Below are 23,012 nucleotides of genomic sequence, written 5' to 3'. Positions count from 1 at the left end.
GACTGCTGCGGAGTGCAGCCTAGTGGGATGTTCAGAGCTGGTGCACTGGATGACGTGCTAACACAACAGTGACTGAACTTCAGTTATAACAGCCTTAATATAAAACAGCATCTAAACCTGGAAGAAGGGTGGGGAGCAATTTCGCAAGTCCATGGTAACCATGGGTTGTCTCAGATCATGTTTACACACAAATGCCAATCCCTTCTCCTCTTTCCCCACCATCATGACCCTATTGCTGCTTTATTTCAACTCTTTCCACTGATGTATTAAAATAGGCCTAAAGTTCAAAAGTGGGCAACCCTGAGAATTGTATAGCGAAGTATGATAAATTGACCACTTTCTTGCCCTGTGTCTATGAAACTCGCAGCTTAGCAATAATCCAAGTGTTCCATTAAAATGACAAAAGACATTTCCTTCTTAGCCTAAACACATCCCAAAAGCATATCTCTGGGGGAAGCAAAAAGAAAAGAAAGAAAATGAGAGAAAAGTATATAGAACAATCCCCCGAGGGATAAGTTCAAAGCCTAAATTTTCCAGACTATTGAAGAGTAAGGAAGATTCAAGGCTCAATTTGAGGATTTATTGGCTATAAAATTTTATTTCTTTCCTTTAGAAATAAACAAAAAAAATTCAAAATGGAAATTATTAGTTTTCCAGAGAGAGTGAGCTAGCACAGCTCAGAAGCCTCTCCTACAACTTTTAAAAGTGCCACTCGCCCTCTTTAAATTAATATTAACTCTGAAAAAAAGGGTGGATTTGAGCTAGAATCAAAAACCCACCAAAAGAAGCTTCTTTTTAACAAGTCAGCCCTGTCTAAAAGCTTCTCTTTGTTTTCACTTTTTTCAGTTACATTTTCACAAACAAACAAACAAACGTAATATAAAGTATAACGCCCTGGTAATGTACAATTACAGATGAAGACTCATACAAGAAAAAGGGACGAGAGCGTTACAAGAGAATCAGCCTTTGGCAAAAATCAATGAAGTAATTTCTTCAATGAGCAAAGTGACGCAGCCTTTTCTACAAGTTATTTGTTAATTTCCAATGGGAAAATGAGCTATTGGGGGTAGAATGAGATAGAAGTTGGTACCCTGCCAAGTAAAACTTGGCATGACAGCGTGCCAATCTAGTTTTTTATCCTGATAAGGTACAAAATGAAGTGATCATATATTTTACAGTGTGTTCATGACACAATATTCAATTCAACAAAATTAGCCCTTATGAGTAACTTCCAATTAAAAAAAAGATGAAAAATAAATGAAAGTTCATGATAAGCATATATTTAGAAAAGTTCAGAACATAAAGCAATCATAAGACAATTACCCAATTTTCACATACAAAAAAAATGTCAACCTTAAGGAAAAAACATGTGGAAAACCATTCCAAGTGAAAGAGATTATAAAATCTTAAAAAAACAAAGTACCTATAAAATATTGAGTGGTTAACTGTAAAAGCACAAATAGGGAACTTAGTTAAAGTCAGAGAATTTATGCTGATCCTAGTCATGATTTTGTTAACTATAATGATTTATCAGTACTATGTAGTTATTATGCGTAATTTTTAATTATAGATGATACACATCAACAGCCCCATTTTCTCTAAATGTACTGAAACCATAATAGTGTGGAGTTATATGCATAATGTAGCCTCCTTTGGTGATGGAGTTGAGTAGAATCAGTAAGGATACTGCAGCTTAGCTACTGCACACTGAAGCAACTTGCCCAACACAGCTACCATGCAGTAGAACCAAAATGGAACTCATGTAATCTCTTTGCAGAGTCTCAGTTCTTTCCCACAGACTCATATAGCTGTAAACAGGCAGCTTCCCCTGGCTAAGAAAGTTATGTGCCAAAGGAGTCCCTAGGCTCCCAGGAACAGGCCTAAGTATCGCTGTCACAATGACTCATTGCCTGAAAGTGGCCAGTGGGAACTGTGCTCTCTGTGCCAACACAGTGCAGGATTTCAGAGAACAGCAGATGGGGCAACTGGGCCCTTACCCTCCCCCAGTAGAAGATTGGAGAGGTGTATTTTTATGGCTGTGAGGAAAGACTCCATCACTAATTAATTGACAGAAATTTAAGAAAGAATTGATTTAGGACTGTTTGGCCACATTAATTTACTAAAGATAAGGAAGGATTTCATGTAGTAATATGTCCTATCTAGTACCTATGGAAATATCTTATATCAAGGAACTACTTAAAATGCCTTAAAATGATGGAATTATGATTTTATTTCTATGGTTCCTCTGTTGATTACTGGAAACTGGAGGAAAGGTAGGAAGGATGATGTAACTGGGATACAGAAGAAATGCAAAATCCACTCAGCTGGCTAGCAGCAGCACCTTCGTCATTCATGGGGGCTTTCAGTGGCTGCTTCGCCGTCCACATTGCCTTGCTCTTTACATGACTTCTGTCTTACTTTTTGCATATACTATCTTGCAACCACAGAAGAAAGAAGGGAACATAGAGATATATGCCATAAAGAGATGATATAGAAACTAAACTTTCAGACCAGACTTTCAAAATTGTGCTCCAGCCTTTCCTGGCTCTTCCACTGGGACAAGTGGGTTTCTTACCCTGTTTTAGTTTCCTCCCATTTAAACAAGCGTGGGAACACTACCTACTTCATCAGATTTGTATTTTTATGATTACTAAATAGCTGGCATGTGCAGAGGTTCTCAGGACCCAAATTAATACCATTAGAGGTAGATTTTAATGCAATTTGTATGTCTGTTTGCTTAGTGTGATAATAAAGCATCTTGCAATTTTTAGATAAAATATATACTATTCCCTCTCTTGATATTCTATATTTAATTGATAATAATATGCAAAAAAGTATTTCCCAAAGAGTATATGACATGTTGCTCCAATGATATCAACATTGAAGCTTCCAATCAAATAGTTAAATGTGAGTGTTGTTAATCAAGGGAAAGAAAAGGAAACAAATGGGAACTGCTGGGCTTCAAGTCTTGTAATCTATCCATTAATTATATGAATGAGAGAAATTACCCAATCCTTTTGACTCGTGTATTCTGCCCATATTATTATCATCGATTTTTACATAAATTGCTAAATAATAAAATGAGATACTAACACAAATGAAATAGAAGCAAGCACTAACTTGTTTTTGAATATCTATATTTCAGCTGTGATTCCAGATGTCAACCACTTTCTTTTTTTTTAAAAGATTTATTTTTTTATTTTTATTGGAAAGGCAGAAATACAGAGAGGAGAGACAGAGAGGAAGATCTTCTGTCTGATGATTCACTTCCCAAGTGAGCGCAACGGCCAATGCTATGCCGATCCGAAGCCAGGAGCCTCTTCCGGGTCTCCCATGTGCGTGCAGGGTCCCAAAGCTTTAGGCTGTCCTCTGCTGCTTTCCCGGGCCGCAGGCAGGGAGCTGGAAGGGAAGCGGGGCTGCCAGGATAGAACCAGTGCCCATATGGGATCCCGGGTGTGCAAGGCGAGAACCTTAACCACTGTGCCATCGCACCGGGCCCTGTCAACCACTTTCATAAAGAAGTATCTTGTGAGTTTCAAAAGGATACGCAGAAGAATTATGCTTCTGACTCAGAGATCAAGAGATGAATTTCTGATCATTCAAATGATATTTATATTGAACTATCATGATGGATTTGTGAAAGTGATAATTAAATACTCTCTAATTTCTCCACAGTTGTATTCCAGTAAATACGTTATTGGTCATCTCTAATGGGAGACACAGACACACATATGCACACACATTTCTGAGCAGTTCCTTTGGGGTTTTCCTTTTTACCCACTGACAGCACAAAGCCCTGCACGTGCCATTTTGGCTAGAACATCACCAGAGACAGAAACAAAGCAGGTCAAAAATGCATATCAAAGTCATCAATTTAACCCAAATGGTTATTTTATTTGACACATATCATATCACAGTTGGTAGTGGCAATGTTTATTTGAACTTAAACACTGATTAAGTCCTTTACCAGCTCTGTTTTTGCAAACACATTCAGAGCTAAATACACTAACCCTCATTTAATCAAAGGAAACATGCATAGCATGTCAGGCAGTCACTGTTGTTATTACTAATAAACAAAAATGTGTATGTTTCCCCAATCTCAGTGCTGAAATGTGCTCTGTGTTTATGGAGTGATTTCAAGGAAAAGAAAAAAAAAAAGAAGAAGAAGAAGCCTTCTCATTTGAGTTTGTGGACTCGGCCCCTGGGCCCCTACCTGGGTCTCCACATCTGTGAGTTTCCTGGTCTGCTCTGCCGTCTGGGATAAGAGGCTTGTTCCTATCTCAAGCATGGTGGCCGTGTGGTTCTGAACCGCGTTCTGTTGTATCTGAGCCATCTCCGACTTCATGTTTTCCACAATGTAATTCTCGAGCTGTAAGAGATAAAGGACAAACCATACTACATTATAAGCAAAGCCTCCCAGTTGGGGCACAGGATATTTACAATGACAAAACAAGACACAGCTGGCAAATCAGCCATCTGGCAAGGACCCTTTGTGTCTCTGGGAGCTGGGGAAATGAGAGCAGAACACACAGGAATCCAGTTGTTAACAAATTCCTAATAGACTGATCTGAGTACATGCAAGCCATCATCACGATCATAATGAAAATGTGCACTTGGGTGATGTGTTCCTGTGGCTGACACCAACTCAATTAAGCCACAGAGCCAAGATATGAGTTAAGTAAGATCATTCTCATTTTATTCTGTTGCTGAGTAAACAGAGAGGAGTAGTCATGAATTCAAGTCATGCAGCAACAATACAGGAGATGCAGGGCCGTCATTTAAGTCTGAATTGTGTCCTCTGGTCTTCCCATTATACCACATGGACCACTCATCTCAGAAAAACACAACCTCCTAATAAATAAAACTGTCATGCTGCACTGGGAAAAAGGGACACGGGGTTGGAAAAGGGCAGATCCCCAAAACGAAAGCCTTTAAAGGAATATTAAAACATAAGCAATGACATAAGAAATAAGCTATAGTGCCTGGGTGCTAGTTATAACTTTTCTCCATATTATTTTGCAAGCTCACAAATTGGCACTGAAACTGCAGTTCATAAAATAGCCTTTGGCCTTCTCACCTTGGGGAGCATTTAATCTTGTGGTGGCATCTTAAAAAAAACGCTGGCTTATAAAACAAATAGTCTCATTGCAGGCAAGAAGGAGTATTAAGTGAGTTAGCCATCAAAGAGCTAGGTAGGCACCTGGGAGGAAAAAAATCTGAGCATGTCCACTGCTTGAGAAATGCAGCAGTAGGCTGCACACCCCCATCAGAACACTTACACCGCCGCTGCATTTTATTATCCAATTACAAATACGGGGAGATTGCATCTGAAGAAGTCAGACCCAAGGCCACACGCAAAAACAGCCAAACTTGGACTTGAGTGCTGCAGTCCTTAACTCTCATACCAACACTTTCAACCACTTGGCGGTTCTGCCAAATCTGCTTAGCAAGCCGGGTTCCAAATCATTAACAGCGATGTGATTTTTACTGATTTAGTGACCCGTACTACAGTCACTATTTTATAATCCACAGTAACATTATTAGTATGCAATAAATATCATCTAAATGTAAATTCCCTTTTGTGCAGTTTTGGCAGTGTGCTTTCTAACATCATGCCTTGCTTATTTCAGTGTATCAAGCATGAATGTGCCCCTAGCTAACATAAATGAAAGGTCAGAAACAAACGCAGGCTGTTAAGAAATAACTGAGTCTGTTCTTAGTATGTTGAATTCCCTTCATCCTTTATTCCCAGATTAGAGGGGGGAGAGGTTAAGGTATGAAAGTTTATTAGAAAACAAGTAGAAGACTTAATCAAAATCTTAAAGTTGTCTAAAAATATAAGCTCTCTATGCCAAATCATGGCTTTGTTCTTATTGAACTAACGTATTTAGGACTCATTTAAGAGAACAGGTAGAAATCTGTCATTTGAGATTCTAATCACACATTTCCTTTGGAAATTGTCCTTTTTTTTTTTTTTTCGTTTAGGAACAAATGTTTTGGGTGGAGTGTTCCTATCCCAGTTTCAGGAATGGATATAGAAGTTTTTTTTTAGTCTTATCTGATTTCTTTATTTCATTCAATTAATTAATTTTATTTGAAAGGGAGAGATAGAAGTAGAACACCACACACACACACACACACACACACACACACACACACACACACACACACACACACTCTCAGAGGCCAGAACTGAACCAGGTTGAAGCCAGCAGCTTGAAATATATCCTTATCTCTCACATGGCTGGCTGAGACACACATACTTAAAATGTTACTTGATTTTCATTAGAGTAGCAAGAAATTAGCATCATTAGTGGAGACAGGACAATCTTATTGAGACATTGATAGAGGATGCAAATAGAGGATGCAGGCATCTCCTGGTACATCTCAACTACTGTAGCAAATGTCCATCTTGAGGCGTGGATTCATGTTTTCACTTGGTGAGCCAAATTTTCTGCTTTCAGTAAGTATGAATTCAAGAAGGGAAGAATATTGTAAATAACATGTTTGAGCCTCTGGTCTAGAATTTTTGTCAAACAAGTTTCTTTCCTCTGTGAATATTAAGTTAGTAACAGATTTAGCTGAGACTTTTGGTATCCAATTTTGCCACCTTAAAAACCATTCTAATGTCATGAATGTAGGAAAAAAATGATGACAGGTTGACAGATACACAAATGAGCACACTTGAGCACCTGGATCCAGCCATCATTTTAACCAGTCATCCTAAGACATTCAACTGTAAATTGTATCGCCTAATAATCACCCGTGGGTAGTCAACATTTTTAATTTTCAGATTTCACTTTAATACATACACAAAGACACACAAATAATTTTGACTACTATATTACCTAGGATGGTTAGCAAAAGAAGCTTTCAACACGCAAACATTATCAGAATATTCCTTGCTTGTCTGAGGAAATTTGGGCTGTATATGAAGATGCATTATCCTTAAAAATGGCAAGGAAAACTCTGTGACGACAACACCTTGCATTTGCAGGTGACATTTATCACTCACCTGCAATGTAGCTTTCCTTTTGTAAGAAAAAAATATGCAACAGTTTTAACCTCAAACTGACATAGAATTAAGGCTGCTTTATAGGTGAGGCCACTGAAGCCAAGAAATCCCCAAGCAAGCAAGAACTCAAGTCTGTACTGGAACATCCAGATTCTTAATCTCTAAATTGTTTCATCTGCATTCCTCTTTGAATTTCTTATACATTTCTTAAACCTAGAGTGTTCATCAGATGTACATGGGGAGAGTTTAAGAATGCAGATGGAAGTGCAACATGCCAGAAATTTTCAAGGCTATATCCTGGGTAGCTATGTTTTAAAATTCTTCTGAATGTAGTTATGTTTCAGGCAAAACACCAGGACTTCTCAGAGTCGGTGGTCCATAGAACTACTGCATGTCATAGAATGGTTTGTGAAGTCAATCATAGGATTGGGACCTTCATCCAGAGCAAATTATTTGTCACTAAACACACTGTTTAGTTTACCTGATACACACACACGTGTGCACACCACACTCTAGCCTGTCAGATTCACTGCTTACAAAACAATTTCAAATAACATTGTCGTGTTGGATGCATACTGCTCTCCTGGGAAAGCATTCATTAAACAGTGAGATCTTTATTGTCTTCTTGACTATATGATAATTTTTTATGCTGCTAGTTAGTGGAAGTTTGTTCCGAGAGTTTGACTTGCTCTAGTGTAAGAATAATTACACGCCTTGATATTCTTCATCTATGAATATGAAACACCCTTTGTTTCATCAAAGCTCAACTGCTCTTTAATCTGATGTATATATCAGATGTTGAACACTCTTACTATTGCAATTTTTAACACATACATTACCACTAGCAAAGCAAAAATAACTATTCCATGGGTGATTCATCACACCACCAAGAGTCTCCCCCCTACTGCTGATCTCCTGGTAGAAATAAAATAGATCTCTAACTGACATTAAAATTTTCATTTGGGCTGCTATCATGAGTAGCATGCCTCTAACTCTAGTAAATTATTTTTTAATCAAGTTCTCTAGGAGTAACTGCCTTTTAATGCAAAAGGTAATGGCACACTTAAGTAGCAACAACCAGATGTAGTTGATTTAAAGGCTGAGGAGGGAGGCAGGAGTCAAATATACAATGTGTGATTAATAAGGAAGTCTGCTTTCATCTTATCTCTAAACATTCCTTTGTAGATATATAACTGTGAAATCCATCTTGATGAGCCATATCAGCCAGGTTCAGGAAAGAGTTTTAAAAATTTTTGTTGACTTCATATATTCCCTAAGGGATTTAAAATATGTCTACTGGAAATGATAGCTACCTCAATGTTCTGTGTTTTCTAACCATTTAAGATATGACAGTAGGAGCTGATACATTATGAACTAAGAATCTTTCAACTCAGCCACAAAATTTCTTGACTGTATTGCCCCTCTCAGTGTCTGACTCCAGAGTTGTATAATGCATTGGAAGTGGATAGAGGATGCAAATTAAAACAAGGAAACAAACACTAAGTGATGCTTTTTAAATTAGGAAACACTGATGCAATTGTAAATCGATTTAGTGTTTACAGTTTTCAAATATAGTGTCTGCCTTGATTGTTACGCTAACTTATAAGTGAAATATTCATTCATTTTATAATTCTAGAAATGGAGGGCTTAGGTGACTGTTCAAGATCAAAGAAATGCCAGAGATCAAAGAAAAATTTCAACTTTATCTTTTGATGACCTACTAGCTTTGACGTTTTTACGCATTGCTTTTGTTTGGCATTGGTTAACTGTCTAATACACTGATTTTAATTGTTTTAGCTATGAAGTATTTACTCGCTTGTTCTTTTAAATATATATCTAAGTATGTACTACATATATATAATAGTTAGAAGGTGGTTACCTTCACTTGGCTTCATTATATTGGTGGCTACATTAATTTTAGGTGAGATGAGGGCATCTAGGGCCAGGTATGTGGAAAGTTTATTCTGCCAACATTTTTAACAGAAGGGAGTCATTAAAAATCCTCTCATGAGTTTTTCTTCTTAGAAGCATGAATTTGATTTATTCTGCTCATTTTATTTTTTTCATGAACCATTGTAAAATATAACAAAGGGACTAACAAAACACCAAATCTCCACTGGGACTAGGTTTACACCAGGTTTTACACATATGTACTTCATTGAATCTTTATAACAATCCAGTCATGTAAACATTACGTTCCTTATTTTGCTGAAAGCAGAAGCTCAAAGAAGTTAAGTCAACAGTCATCTAAGATCATGCAAAAGTTAGTAGCAAAGAGTGTCTTGCTTTGAAAGGTGCTAGATTGTCCAGCAAGTTGAGCTTATTTCTAAATGGAAAACCACCCATATGAAGCAAATACAGCGCCATTCCATGTCCGCAGCACTAATGTTACAAATTCTGATGATACGTATTATTCAAACATGGCATATGGAATATGAAAACTACAGCAAGCATAAGAAAAAAGTTTGTTCAAAAATAGAGTTTCACACTTTAAAGTGTTTGACACTTTAGAGTTCATGAGACTCAAACTTTGCGTAAAACTCTGAATGCTTTGCATGTGAAGTTCTCCTTCTATCATTTTACCTCAAGAAATGACTTGAAGGGATATTTTAAACCAGATCACATCTTATAGCAAAAATAATATATTTTCTCCATGTAATTCTTAAGAAAATAACCCTAAAGAAACTGACAAAGGTATTGTGTACTTAAAATATGTTGTAGATTAAGTGGACCCGCATCGAATGTTGGTACATATGGTATTACTCAGTTGTGGCAAACAACCATGAAATAAAATAAAAGGGTAAACGTGGGAAAGTAATAAAAAAGGTAAAGCAATGCAAAAAAATGTCTTATATGATGATGGTTTTATCTAATACCATTGTTTCATAAATCAGTACTGAGAAATGCAACTATATCTAGGTTTATGGTCTTATAAAAAAGATGAATGTGGCCAAATATACTTTCAGGAGTTTCTATTATTAGATCACCCAATTTATTAAATTTTTTTAGGAAATACAGAGGTACAGTTGCCTTTTTAGATAGATCAAGCCAAGAGTTGAAACTGTTTCTGTTCCAGTGTATATGATGGAGATCCCATTTCTCATTCCGGTATCTGAAACCATCAGTTTAAGAGGGCTGAAAGGCATTGAACATTATGGGCTCCAGGAATCACCTTCTAGTCTAATGACTGAGAGGTTAGTGACAGCGAGTAAAACCATTCAGTGAGGACTCATGCCAGATTGTGGAACACTCAGTTTCTTTCAGTAGGCAAAGCTAACAATGGATGCCAGTATCATTTCACCTTCCTTTCCCATTTCCTAGATTCTTGGTATTTTAGTTATTACAACTTTTGATTTGGAGCTGCCTGTTCACAGTAGCAATGCATGCTCCATTATCTTCAGAGTTCTTGCCTAGCTTTACCTTGTAGTCTCTTGACTTTTTTCTTGTGTATGATCTCTTGTTATGGGTTCAGTAAGACTTGTCCCCTGTCAACTTATGCAGTTCTTTAAGCTCTACTGTCTTCCTGTTAATGCAAATAGGATGAGGACTTACCTGTTAACAGCACCTGAGAGGGACAGTTGATGGGAAGTCTTTGGGTCATTGGGATGGTATCTTGGAGATGGTACCCATAAGAGGTTTGATTATTTGAGTTAAAAATTCAACCCAGGTTCTTTCTCTCCTTCCTGTTCACCATATGTTCACGTCTCTGTCTGCACTATTACCAGCTTCCATCAGATCTTGGCCTACCAGGATGCCAATCCTCTATCTCCAACTGGGATCTGAAATAAACTTTTTCTTTCCCAAAGAAATTATTCTCAGGTATTGTTACTTAAATATAAAAATCAAACTGCTACAGCTCACATTGACAAAAAAAAATAGGAAACAAACAAAAAAAGGACTAGACTCTAAACATAGTCCAGTTTTTGTTACATCTTGCATTAGCTCCGTTTCAACACACTCGTGATAAATAGATATTGGGCACAAAACTCGGTGCCAGATAATGGAAGTGCAAACTTGAGTCTCAAAACAAAAAAACACACATGGGCAGATCATTGTGTGGAACTGAACTGGCAAACATTGTAAAGGGACTTACTTTTCACTGACTACAAATCTTATAAATATTCTTATCATTGTACATAGTATGATACTCCCAGCTACTGATACAAGTAGTATGAGCAGATGTTTATCATATCATCCTCAAAAGAGTCATAGCTACACCCTCACTGAAGCATACAAAAAGCTATCAAGGGAACTTTTGAAAATCCCATAGGAACAAATTCTCATGCAATTGTTTTTATTGGTCATGATTCCTTTAAGACCACATATTTGTGGCTGCTGAAAGTTGCCAAAGTCATATGCAGTGCCCCCAATTTGGCCTAGGACCCAGGAAAGTCATTCTCTTTTTATATAAACAAATGAGATGTTTCCTGTGCCAAAACACATTTTACTAGCCTGGCATCTCTCTTTGACATCAGCTTCTCACACCAGGAAAATGTCAGAGTCACGAAACCTTAAAAACATTTTTGTCTGCTTAATTTTATCCTTTATTTATTTTTTTTAAAGGCAGATAGGAGGTATATTCTTCTAAAAGTGAGGGTACCTGGACTTTAATCAAGGTGCAGCCATTGACTTACTCATCAAACTTGAATAAGCCACGTAAGGCATTTGTACTTAAGATCTCCAACTATGAAAACAATATGTCTGGATTAATTATTCATCATATTCCGTGAAATTTCCAAATTCCTTGATTTAAAATTTCTTTAATAAACTACACAAGTCTATATAAAAATTCAATTTCTATTTATCATAAAAATTGAAATATGTCTGTATGTATCTATATCAGTTAAAAACTGTCATGCATATCCTAAATGGCAGCAAAGAAAAATGCTGGAAAGTTCTGGATCAAATCTGTATATCAGGCACATGTGCTGCAAGAGAAGAACTAAAATTTCTAGATCTCTTAATCCTTAGGCGCCCTCCTGTCCAAAATATATTCCTAATGCTTCTCCTTCGCAACCTAGCATATGATTCTTATCTCAGTGAATGGCAACAACTCTATCCATCAATTTATCCAAGCCAGAAGAAATTATCTTGATTATCTGTTTTCTTCATTTTCTGCAGTTGGTAAGTATCAGCTTGTGCTGCTTCTCTATTTTTGAAGGTTACCTCAACTTGTCCCCTTCCCCTCTCCTTATCTCACATGTTCCCTTAGCACAGTACTTTATCCTTACTGCTACTGTCTCGTAGCAGACTCTTACCATATTGCTTTCTGGTTTGTTAATTGCCCCACAACCAGTCTCCTGACTCCAGATTTGCTTCCTCAATTCATCTTCCACAGCAAAAGCAGAGAAATCCATCTAAAACACACACTTGGCCTTGTCATGTATCTGTCTAAGCTGTTCTGGTGGCCATCTGCAAATGTGTCCTTTAGTTAGCACAGAATACCTTGGACAGTCTGAACTATTACGTATCCCTTCACGTATATTATGCTCTACACACATCAAATCACCAAAGTGTTGTAGTTCACCAAATATTATTTTTTTTTCTTCTCAAGTCTATCAGGTATGCATTTTCCATCTCCTTCTCCCCTTTCTAGCGTAGAACCCTCTTTTCCAAAACTCAGTCCAAGCTTTCTTCATCTGTTATGTCTAAACAGAAGGTTCTTCCATAATACATTTTTTCTGTATTTCTAACCCACCCATGCCTATGTTGGCCCATCAGCCAAGTACAGCATTAATTCCTTACGGACAAGCCCCTTGTTGTTCATGTGGCCTCACTAACTTACACACAATGGGCTTTAACATCATATACATCAATTCATGAACAAATTTATATATGAAAGTATTGGCACTATGAGATTAGCCTAATTACATTCGTGTTTGTAAGAAATATCATATTGCCTGTAATCCATGATTTTTCTAATGGTAGTAGAACCAACACAAATGATGCAGAAGTGAAGACAAATATCCTGACTGACTGGACCATATCGTCATTTGTCTTACTGTGTCTTTCCATTTTTTTTTCCTTCTCATGTCATCTATACTATGAGTCATTATTTAAATTAGTCAATAGCCGAGAAACACAATGAAAGCTAACCGTATGTTAATCACTGTGCCATAAATAAAAGCAAAAGAATGAATAGAACTCATTCCTCTTCATAGAACTGCTTAAAATGTAAACACCTTGCAAGTACTAAAATGAATGTACACACATCCTGCTGTATGCCTGATGGTCTGGAACAAAGAAGGAAGCCATCGCTAAGCAGGAGAGAATAAAGAAGGCATTTCAGAGGTAGACTCAAATGAATGTGGGAGAGCATACACTTTTTATGTCTCACTAAATGTAAAAAATATTTATATATAAGTGATCTGAAATTGTGAGAGGTAGAGGGATAAAAAAAAGGATGCCAGAAAGGCTAAAATAGACAAGACGACTCTCCTGCTTGCCTCCTGAAATGTGCTTCTCAGGAAACCAAGAGATAAGGCCAGCAGAAGCAAAGGTGCGCCACCGAAGCCACACACGGGGACGGGGCATGGGTACGGACTCATATTTTTAGTATAAAATTCATGTGGAAGGACCAGGTGCATAGTTTCTATGTACTTTCCTAAATTTTCAAAGATATTAAACATAAAGTCAATCATTTAACAACATATATGAACATACATGTAGTAGGTATGTGTATATGCATATACATGCATAGATGCATACACTTTTTCTATTATACATTTGCATATAGTTCCATATTCTCAAAGTATCAACTTTTAGGTTCATAGTTTGCAGTTCATTTAAAGATTCATTGGAAATAACTGATGCAGTTTACTTAAAGATCCATTTAAAATAGCTAATACATCACTTTTCTGTGATTACAGTACATTTAATTTAAATTTAATCACTATAGAGAATGCCTGTTAAATTGCCATGAATAGCTTCATGATTCTGCCCAGCAAGCTAGGAACATATACTTTTCAAATTCTGACTTTGTGCTTTGGTGGCAGAAAAACGGACGAACCATGAAGCGACTTGGCACGCGCTGTTCTTTCAAGAGATTGTTTTCAAGTAAACAGCATGCTATTTCAAACACAAAATCGCAAACTAGTCTTCCTTTCACTTAATGCTTTTTAGTTTCTAGCTTATCTGAAAAGCAACTTAACCCCCTATGTGCAACGCAAATTGCATTCTGGTTCACTTAACATAAGGACCCCTTGACATTTGAACTGCAGACCACCCGAGCAGACGGTACTTGGGAACGGGTGGTTGATGGAATAAGAGTCTCCACAGCACAAGTCTAAGAAACATCTTCTGCAAACAACATTTTTTTTTCCTTCCTTGACAAATGACAGTGATGCAAACAAACAGATTATGATGGCGCTTTTTAAAGCAAACCGCCTGTACCAAATCAAACACTGCAGAACACAAGTGAAACTTCAAATACTCAGCAGATGCCATTACACTCAGGATGAGAAGTTCAAAACCTTTAATAATGAAGAGATTTATAGATTTTTGTCAGAACTATCATTGCAAAGTAGAAGATTGTCATTATTTTACCCTGGTATTTCATAGGCAATTGCAAGGTCCTAGCACCTATGATCAAATCCCATTCCAATAAAACCACTTTGCTCAGCATTCTGAGATTTTAAGCTCTAATGACCTTTTTATTTATGCTACTTCTTTTATTGAGGTTGTTTCTAATCTTCCTTTTCCTCTGTAATACCACGTAAATTTATGGTCTGTGAATTAATTTTCTTTCCTTCTCTTATAGAGGCAAAATTAATATAAAAGCACACATTTATGTGTGTGTGTGTGTGTATGTGTTTGCTTTCTTCAATAATATAGGATTATTCAATAGTATATACGATACATTTATACAGGAATGAAACTGTCAGTGTCATTCCAAAGCATTATATGTGAGGTCAAACTAACTTTGAATAATATTTTGTGAATAGTTCTTACTTAAATTATCATGCTCCAAACAGTGAAAGAATTATTAGGGTGGAACTAGCCATTCAAAGCATAACAAAGGGGTAATGATTAGTGACATTTTATCAATGAAATAAAATCTCTTTTTTTCCGCATTGATCACAGGACAACAGATACAAGGCATTTTTCCCCTTTCTTTCTCAGATTGTGTTGGCGCCTGTATGATGCTCATTGCATTTCACCTGCTTTGGATGGGAGCCCAAATTACCAGTACAATGAATTAGTCTCCCTGAGAATTAATCACAGACCAGAAAAGAATGAAACTAAGCTTGCCTAACCAAAATCAACTACTCTGATTTCTTCAAGACATTGCCAGAGTCACACTCTAAAAAAATTTAACTTTTTACAAAAGTTAGTTTTTAAAAGTCATTAATATAATTTGGGAAGATTAGATGACCTCCTAGTATTCCTGCTGATTTAGTTCCCAACCACAACAAGTTTCACTAAGCAAAAAAAAGATTGTTTTAATTTGTTGGCAAGTCTACATATTTAATTGTTAGAAATATGTTTAAAGTCATATGCTAATAATAGATACAATTAAATGAGTATATATATTTAGTGAATGTCAGATTTTGTCATAATCGCTATTTTTCTTTTCAGCAAAAAAAAAAAAAATTCACATAAAGAACCTCGAAGGGTCCCCTGCCCCCAACCAGAATTATCCTCAATTCTGAAGTTAATGTGAGCTTTTTCTACATAGTGTACTCACATACTCAAAATAATATATTGCCTACTATATTTTCAAGGCTTATATGGCTTATTTCATTCTTATTTTTTAATCAGCATATGACTTTGTGGCACACATATTAGCAATGCAGTTATATTTCAAATCATAAGACAGAGCTAGGTTTATAAGCCCTACATGCTATTAAAATATTCTTTATCCCAAGGCCTGAATACCCTGCATAACTATGCATTTTATCAGACTCATATTATCCCAAGTTCTAGCTCAGATTCAAGAAAGAACAAATTGCTTCCCAGACTCTCAGAAAACCCCCAGGGTTTCTTCTCTAAGGAGCTAAAGGGGAGCTATGTGATAAATCTTCCCCTGTTTTACAGACTGACGCAAGAATTCCAATGGATATGTACATATGTGTGTGTTTATTTATTTATTCATCTATTTATTAATTTTTTAATTTTGGCAAATAGTTATTTCCCAGAGAAAACATTTAGGAGGTTGAAAAAGAAGTGAAACAAGTTACTAGAACTAAAAATTGATTCTATAGTTCTCTAACATAAATTACTACATTAAGGGTTGAAAATAACCATGGCCACAGTAATAAAGACAGCCCCATTAACATCTTAGGCAGCCTTCCATTGGATAGACTCTGCAGTCTAGATTTTAAGGCTGAGAATAACTAAAAAGTACCAGCTTTCCGTGGCTTAAATAAACAACTTTTGTGTTTGACATAATGAATAGTATAGAGTATGATATATTTAGCATGTTTTCAATTATGGTAAGGATATTCCTACACACATTTGTATGCACTGGCAAAAGAACAGTCTCTGAATTGTGAGTATTGCGTTTTCTGGATGATGGTAACACAGGTGAATTATATGTTCTTTCTGAATAGGCTTAGCAATTACCACTTGAAAAAAAAGAATTTAATTTTACATTCAACGAAAAATACAGAAAAAAGAAAATTCTCTGGATGTGTTTGCTGGAAAGCATAAGCATCTGGTTGAGCTTCCTGGTGGCCAGGTAAGAGCCACCCATGGCTGCCATTCGTAGATGCGCCAGACTGGCTGAGCCAGTTTTCCACTCTCAAGTCTCTGTCTTCACAAAAAGTAAAATCCACCTAAACAACCAAAAGAGCTGAAAGAGCAGTTAATCCCTGCTGGTGACCTGCAAATCTGATGCCCAAGTCACCTTCTTTCCATTTTAGTAGTCCCAGTGCCTTGGGTAGTGGCGCAGGCCCTGTACTGCCCAAATCTGTTGAAAGTGTTTTATTTGGCTAGCCCATTATTTTAAAGGACATTTCAAGCTTTTAACCACAGATCTCCAATGATGCACGTTCCTGTCTCTCCAGGAATGGTGAAGGTCAGCTTCCGGGTCCTGAGAGCGTTTAAATTTCCACCAGTGGAGCGGAAACAAGGGAAGCCGCCATTCTATGATGATCTTTTGGTGCTAAAGCAGTTAGTAAAGCAGTTTGTATCTACTTCATCTTTCTTTTAAAATTACAGTCAAACTCTCTTTCATCACTGTCTTGCTTAGACATACTGAAAAAATGATTGGGTCAAGAGTATTGAGCCCTTGGAAGCCTCACTAAACCAAGCATAAATGTGTAATATAATTATTTTACCTGATGAGCTGACTTAAGTTTTCTTCAGTTCCACAGTGATAACCTATTTATGGCCACATTAATTATCCTTGCTGAAAACTGTTACCATTTTCTGTCATTTACCCCAAAAGAACAGAGATGCCATCTTCATAGGCCATTGGAATTATTATCTGCTAATTTTCTGTTCCTTACACCATCACAACTTCAAAGAAACACAAGCATCAATTAAACACTTATTCTCATGTTCATATGTGTACCCAAAAGTTATTTTCATAGAATGGATTCTCATAAAATCAAATGAGCTTACCAATGCAATGCAATCAATAATCTTCAATGTTTATTATAGTGGAAAGTCATGAAATTCAAGCATAACATTTTACAACATGCATGTCTATGGCCTTTTTGAAGATCCCGCATATACATTGTCTGTGTGTATCTGTATATATAAAAGATGTGTGATGAAATTTAATAATGCCAGGCTTGTCTTTCCTTGAAATGCCATGTTATCAAATGATGTGTAGCTACACATTATAAACTGTTATATACTCTAACTATCTAGTATATAACATAAGTATATAGTATATATACTTACACAGGTATATAGAGATATGTAACAGTAGATTTAAAGTGGATACACAGACATATATACTTACATAAATGTGTATATATGTAGATGTAGGTAACACATTTGACCATGCACTTTATGACATAAGTACAGTTCAGGAGCACCTGCTGAGTAAGTTGAATATTTTTTGTGATGACCCTATAATCTTTGATTTCTTAACCCATACAAATAATAATAATGCCCAATAGGATCCAAGATATTTTTTTGTTTAAATTTTTTATTTGTATTGCCTTTCCTTATACTTTTTGAAATTTCTAATCCTCCTGAATCTCCATAATTCCTTGTTTTCTGATTTCTTTCTTGTCACAACAATATTGTTTAGGGTAGATCTGCTATGGACCAGTTCTCGTAAGCTTTGCTTCAAATGGGAATGTCCTGATTGTCTCTCTTTAAAAAAATATTTATTTTTTATTGGAAAATCAAATATACAGAGAGGAGGAGAGACAGAGAAGAAGATCTTCCACCCGATGAGTCACTCCCCAAGTGACCACAATGACCGGAGCTATGCCTATCTGAAGCCAGAAGCCAGGAGCCTCTTTCGGGTCTCCCATGTGGGTGCAGGGTCCCAAGGCTTTGGTCCGTTCTTGATTGCTTTCCCAGGCCACAAGCAGGGAGCTGGATGGGAAACAGAGCTGCTGGGATTAGAAAAGGGAACCGGATGGGATCTTGGCACATGCAAAGCAAGGACTTTGGCCACTAGGCTATCATGCCGGGCCTCTGATTGTCCCTCTTCCTGGAGGACATTTTCACTAAGTTGAGGGGACACAGACACTTTGAATACTGGACGCATGCTGTCCCTATTCCTGTCAGATCTTCTGCTGGGAAATCTGTTGTCATTTGTGCTACTTCCAATAATGTCATTTCTCATCCCTATGAAGATTATTCTGCTTTGCCTTTTGTTTTCAGGATTTTCACTGTGATATGCCTTGCCGTGGATTCCATTGCACTTACAACATTCAGGGTTGGTCAGTTTCTTGAATCTGCTTGTTTTGTGCTAAATTGGTGACATTTATAGCTGTTGTTTCTTTCTTTCTTTCTTTCATTTGTCTCACCTTCTTTCTCCCCTCTTCCTGCAACTTGATGACGTTGTTGGATTTTGTTGTTGTTCCTGAGAACTCCCTGATCATTTTCCCCCAACCTCTTTATAACTTCAGTTTCCTTTTTTTATTACTTCTTTTTAAAATTATTATTAATATTTTAGGATACAGTTCCATAGGCCCTGGGAACTCCCTTTCCCTCTTCCCAAGTTCCCTCCACTCCCGCCTTCAGAGTTCTTCTGTATTATTACTATAGTATAGTTTTCCATAAACAATCATATGTCCATCATTGTGAGCATGGACTATGGCAGATTCCAGCATCCTATTGTCAAGATAGAGTTAGCAGTTTCATTGGGAATCCATCTTTGATCTGGAAGTAGAGATGCATACTGCATTGTGTCCTCACATAAAGGGATGAATATGTTTTAAGTGTTAACAGGCCTATTGCCATTCAGACATAAATATGCAAAACATGCAGCTCTTGTCTGGTCAATGAATAGAAAGCAGAACAATGTATAAATGGAGAATCATGTTACAGTGTGGCAGTGGTTACAGTAGAAGTATCCTGTGCAAGATTGTGTAAGACATATGGCAAACTTATGAAATCCATGAAACTTTGGTACAGTAAGCTCATAGAGAAGATTTAGAGTCTGGCATGCCTTCTCAGTTAACTTGACAATGACTACATACAGTTATTTCTTGAATAAATCTAGATTTCACTGACCTCATTTCTTTCCTCATGCCTATTTCCATCCTAGGCTGACTGCTCTTAGTATAGCCCCTTTATCATCATCATTTATTAAATATTTAGATTATACCATTATCATGAAAACATAATTTAGACATGAGACTGGTTTTTCCACCTAGTGCTGATGAATTTTGCAAATCATCATTCTGGAATTATGTATTTCCAGAAATTAAAGAAAATAGAAAGAAGCTGATTGAAGGAAGAACCAAGGGAGGGAAGGAAGTATGGATAATTTAGGGCTATACCCCATGAAACATGAAATCTGTTCTTTATGATAGTAAAAATTTAAAATTTAAAAGTAACAGAAAGCCAATTTCAAGTATCTCACCTTATAACACTATCTCAGGATACCTATGTAGCATAGAGTGACATAAACTCTACATGTAAGTGGTACTATTTCATTGCATTGTAATGTAATATCAGAAAGCCTTTTATGACATATATTTATAAACATACAGAGAGATACATATGTATACATTCATTGATGTTTCTAGATTTTATGGCCACTAGAGATGAAGAACATTTTGTACAGCATGTGACAGTTCAGGGGGATTTTCTCCCTGGGAAATTTTGACCCTGGAGTTATCTGTAGTTGTGATTTTGAATAGGATTTACCTTATAAAGAACAAATTAAGAGATTGTAGTGAATAGAATTACCTGATGGCCTTCTTATAAATAGAATAAAAATTGTGCATCTACGAAGTCCAGAGGGTAGGAACTGGAGGAAGATTGAAGGGAGGAAAAAAGATAAGGTGTTTTTCTTTAACCTGTGAATGTCACAGTAACAATGCTATCTGAATGCTTGACTTCAAATCAGAAAAATATTATAAAACTATTCACATGATAAGGGTACTTATCACCAGGTTTAGGATCACAGTGACCCTGAAAGTAATATCTCAAACGTTTAAGACGGTTTTGTTTTCCTTTTTCTGATAAATTGATAAGTAGTGTAATAAATTGAAGCTAAAGTATCTCAAGTCGCTAATGACAACTATAGGGACCAAGTTGGGATAGGGCAAAGATGACATTAAAATAGTTTAAGAAGAACATTTATTTGTGTGGTTTGCTGCTGGAAACTTGGTCCATATGCCAACTGAAGGCCTCAGACAATGTTCCTTTCCGTGAGAAGCAGTGCCTCGGGTAACACAGACCGATGTGAGAAATTTCATAAACCTCAGGGGATCTGTTTGATTTTATTTAATTACACAACTAAAAAGTCCATTTGAATGCTTTCTGGCTATATAAAATATTCCAAATTAAGTCCTTTGAGAGTTCTGAGTTTCCTGTGATTCTTACTATTAATGCATCTTCAGCCACCAGGCGCAAAGCAATGAGCCATGTCCTCGCCTGGGGTGCATCGAATGTATAGCACAGAAAGGTCATGAGTCAGGGTATTGGGATTTTATCTCTAAATGGAATTCTAAACAGGAAGTGACTTTCTAACAAAAAGACATTGAAATTCTCCAATTTCCAAAACATTAAAAAGATGCTGTCACTAGAACAAAAAAAAAAAAAGGTTGAATTCCCTCAGGAGAAATCTTAAATAAAATCAAATCCTATTAGAATAGTGTCTTCTCCTTTATTTTGATTGTGATCCCAGTAAAAGGTATGGGTTGACCTAAAACAAGGAACAAATAAAATGCACACACACAGAAACACAAGTGTGTGTACATACATAAAAGAAACAAATATTTCATGATCATGTTTCAATGGCATTCACAGAGTAAGATCAAGATCTCAGTTCTCTGAAATTCTCATATTTCCTATACTATTTATAATATTTGTATCAGAAGACTTGACCCTACTCATTTCTAAATTTCCTAATCTACTGCAGATCCTAACAGTTAGCTTTTAAATACACAGGATTATGACAAATTAGAACAAGAAACTATTTTTGGAGAATAAAAGAGAGCCACTGTCAGAATCTAAAATTTCATATTTAGAACTTATTTCATTGTTCTTGACACAGTTCCATAGGCTCAGGGATTTTTCTCTCCCACACTCTCCATTACTCTTCTCTCCTGCACTGCCTTCCCCTACGTTATTACAATAGTGTAGTGCTTCAGCAACAGTCAAAAGCCCATCATTCTGCTATTTACCTGCATCCTGACATTGTAAGTACAGACAATGGTGAAAAGTGCAGCATCCTACTGTCAAGATATTTTTAACAATTTTGTTGGAAGTCCATCTTTTATTAGGGAGTAGAGACGCACACTACAACATACCCTCACTCATTGAAATGTGATTTATAAGTGAGATTATATTTACTTTTTTATCTACCAAAGTCTGTTGTCATTTTAAGTTACCAATTGCAGCACTTATTTTTGTATTTTTAGATAGAAACATTTCAGTTGGATAGACATAAGAAGATGATTACATTTGAAAATAGAATGGTCACACATTTGTACAAACTTTCTACCACATTCTATGAAACTGGTCTACATGACCAATAAAATATGGTAGAAGAGATGATATGTTGCTTCTGATACTAAATTGTAAAAGACATTATGACTTTCATTTGGCCTTTTGTTTCTCTGTCTCTCTTTCTTTCTGTGTCCCTTATCTTATGGATCACTCACATGAAGAAGCTGTATTGTAAGATCTGTTACAGAGAGACCCACATGGAAGAACTGAAAGTTCCTGCTAATACTGAATCAATGAACTTGGAATGGAACTTATACTCAATCAGGTCTTCAGAGACTATAGCCTCTGAAATATCAGTCATCAAACTCTTAGGTGACCCCAGATCCTTACTATAATGTGAGATGACAGCCATTTGCTAATTTAAGTTGCAAAACTGTAAGAAGTTTGTAGGCAGCAATCGATAATTAACACAGTTATGGCTTGATCCTCCTAGGATACTACTTCATTAGAAAGTTTGCCTTCATGTTCTATATTGCATCTTTAATAGTAGGAATAGGAGCCACAAGGTAACATAATTATTAGATTGAAAATTTTTAAAAAGCTAAATCAGGAATGGTATGAACATGATACTTTGATATTTACATTTTCAAGTCAAAATACACAATATTCCAAGACGCCAATAAAATAATTTTCCAGTTAATTTATTCCTATTTTGTCAAAATCTCTTTTATTCTTATTCTCGATGACTAGCTATTTTAAAAACTACATTCTACCTGAAGCCAAATCAGAAAAAAAAAAATGAGCATTGAAACTTTCACCTATGATCTCAAGTACTTTGTGGCTTATTATGGTGACAAGTTGGCCTAAATTTAAAATAGATAAAACTGGGTACTATCCTTTTTCTTGAGTCCACTCTTTCCTGGTAGATGTCTTCCAAGTCATTCAGCCCTTGTGCCAAAGCATT

The 23,012-nt window shown here is 36.4% G+C and overlaps 1 protein-coding gene across 6 annotated transcripts in view; it reads right to left on the bottom strand.

Annotated features, from left to right (window-relative positions):
• Positions 1-23,012, bottom strand: part of ANGPT1 (angiopoietin 1) — a 228,262-nt gene that overhangs the window by 84,823 nt on the left and 120,427 nt on the right. For 5 of the 6 annotated variants that reach the window (XM_040979411.1, XM_040979413.1, XM_040979414.1 and 2 more), the window contains exon 2: positions 4,214-4,369. The exons of the other annotated variant lie outside the window; for it this stretch is intronic. In XM_040979411.1, the coding sequence (XP_040835345.1) occupies positions 4,214-4,369 (156 nt within the window). The remainder of the gene's footprint in view (positions 1-4,213; positions 4,370-23,012) is intronic. 6 annotated transcript variants of the gene reach the window in all.

The sequence above is a fragment of the Ochotona curzoniae genome, unplaced genomic scaffold (assembly GCF_017591425.1).
Source record: "Ochotona curzoniae isolate NIBS_2020 unplaced genomic scaffold, NIBS_Ocur_1.0 contig_3190, whole genome shotgun sequence".
Lineage (NCBI taxonomy): Eukaryota > Metazoa > Chordata > Mammalia > Lagomorpha > Ochotonidae > Ochotona > Ochotona curzoniae.
The sequence above is the reverse complement of the archived record's forward strand: the minus strand, read 5'-3'. Positions and strand labels throughout refer to the sequence as shown.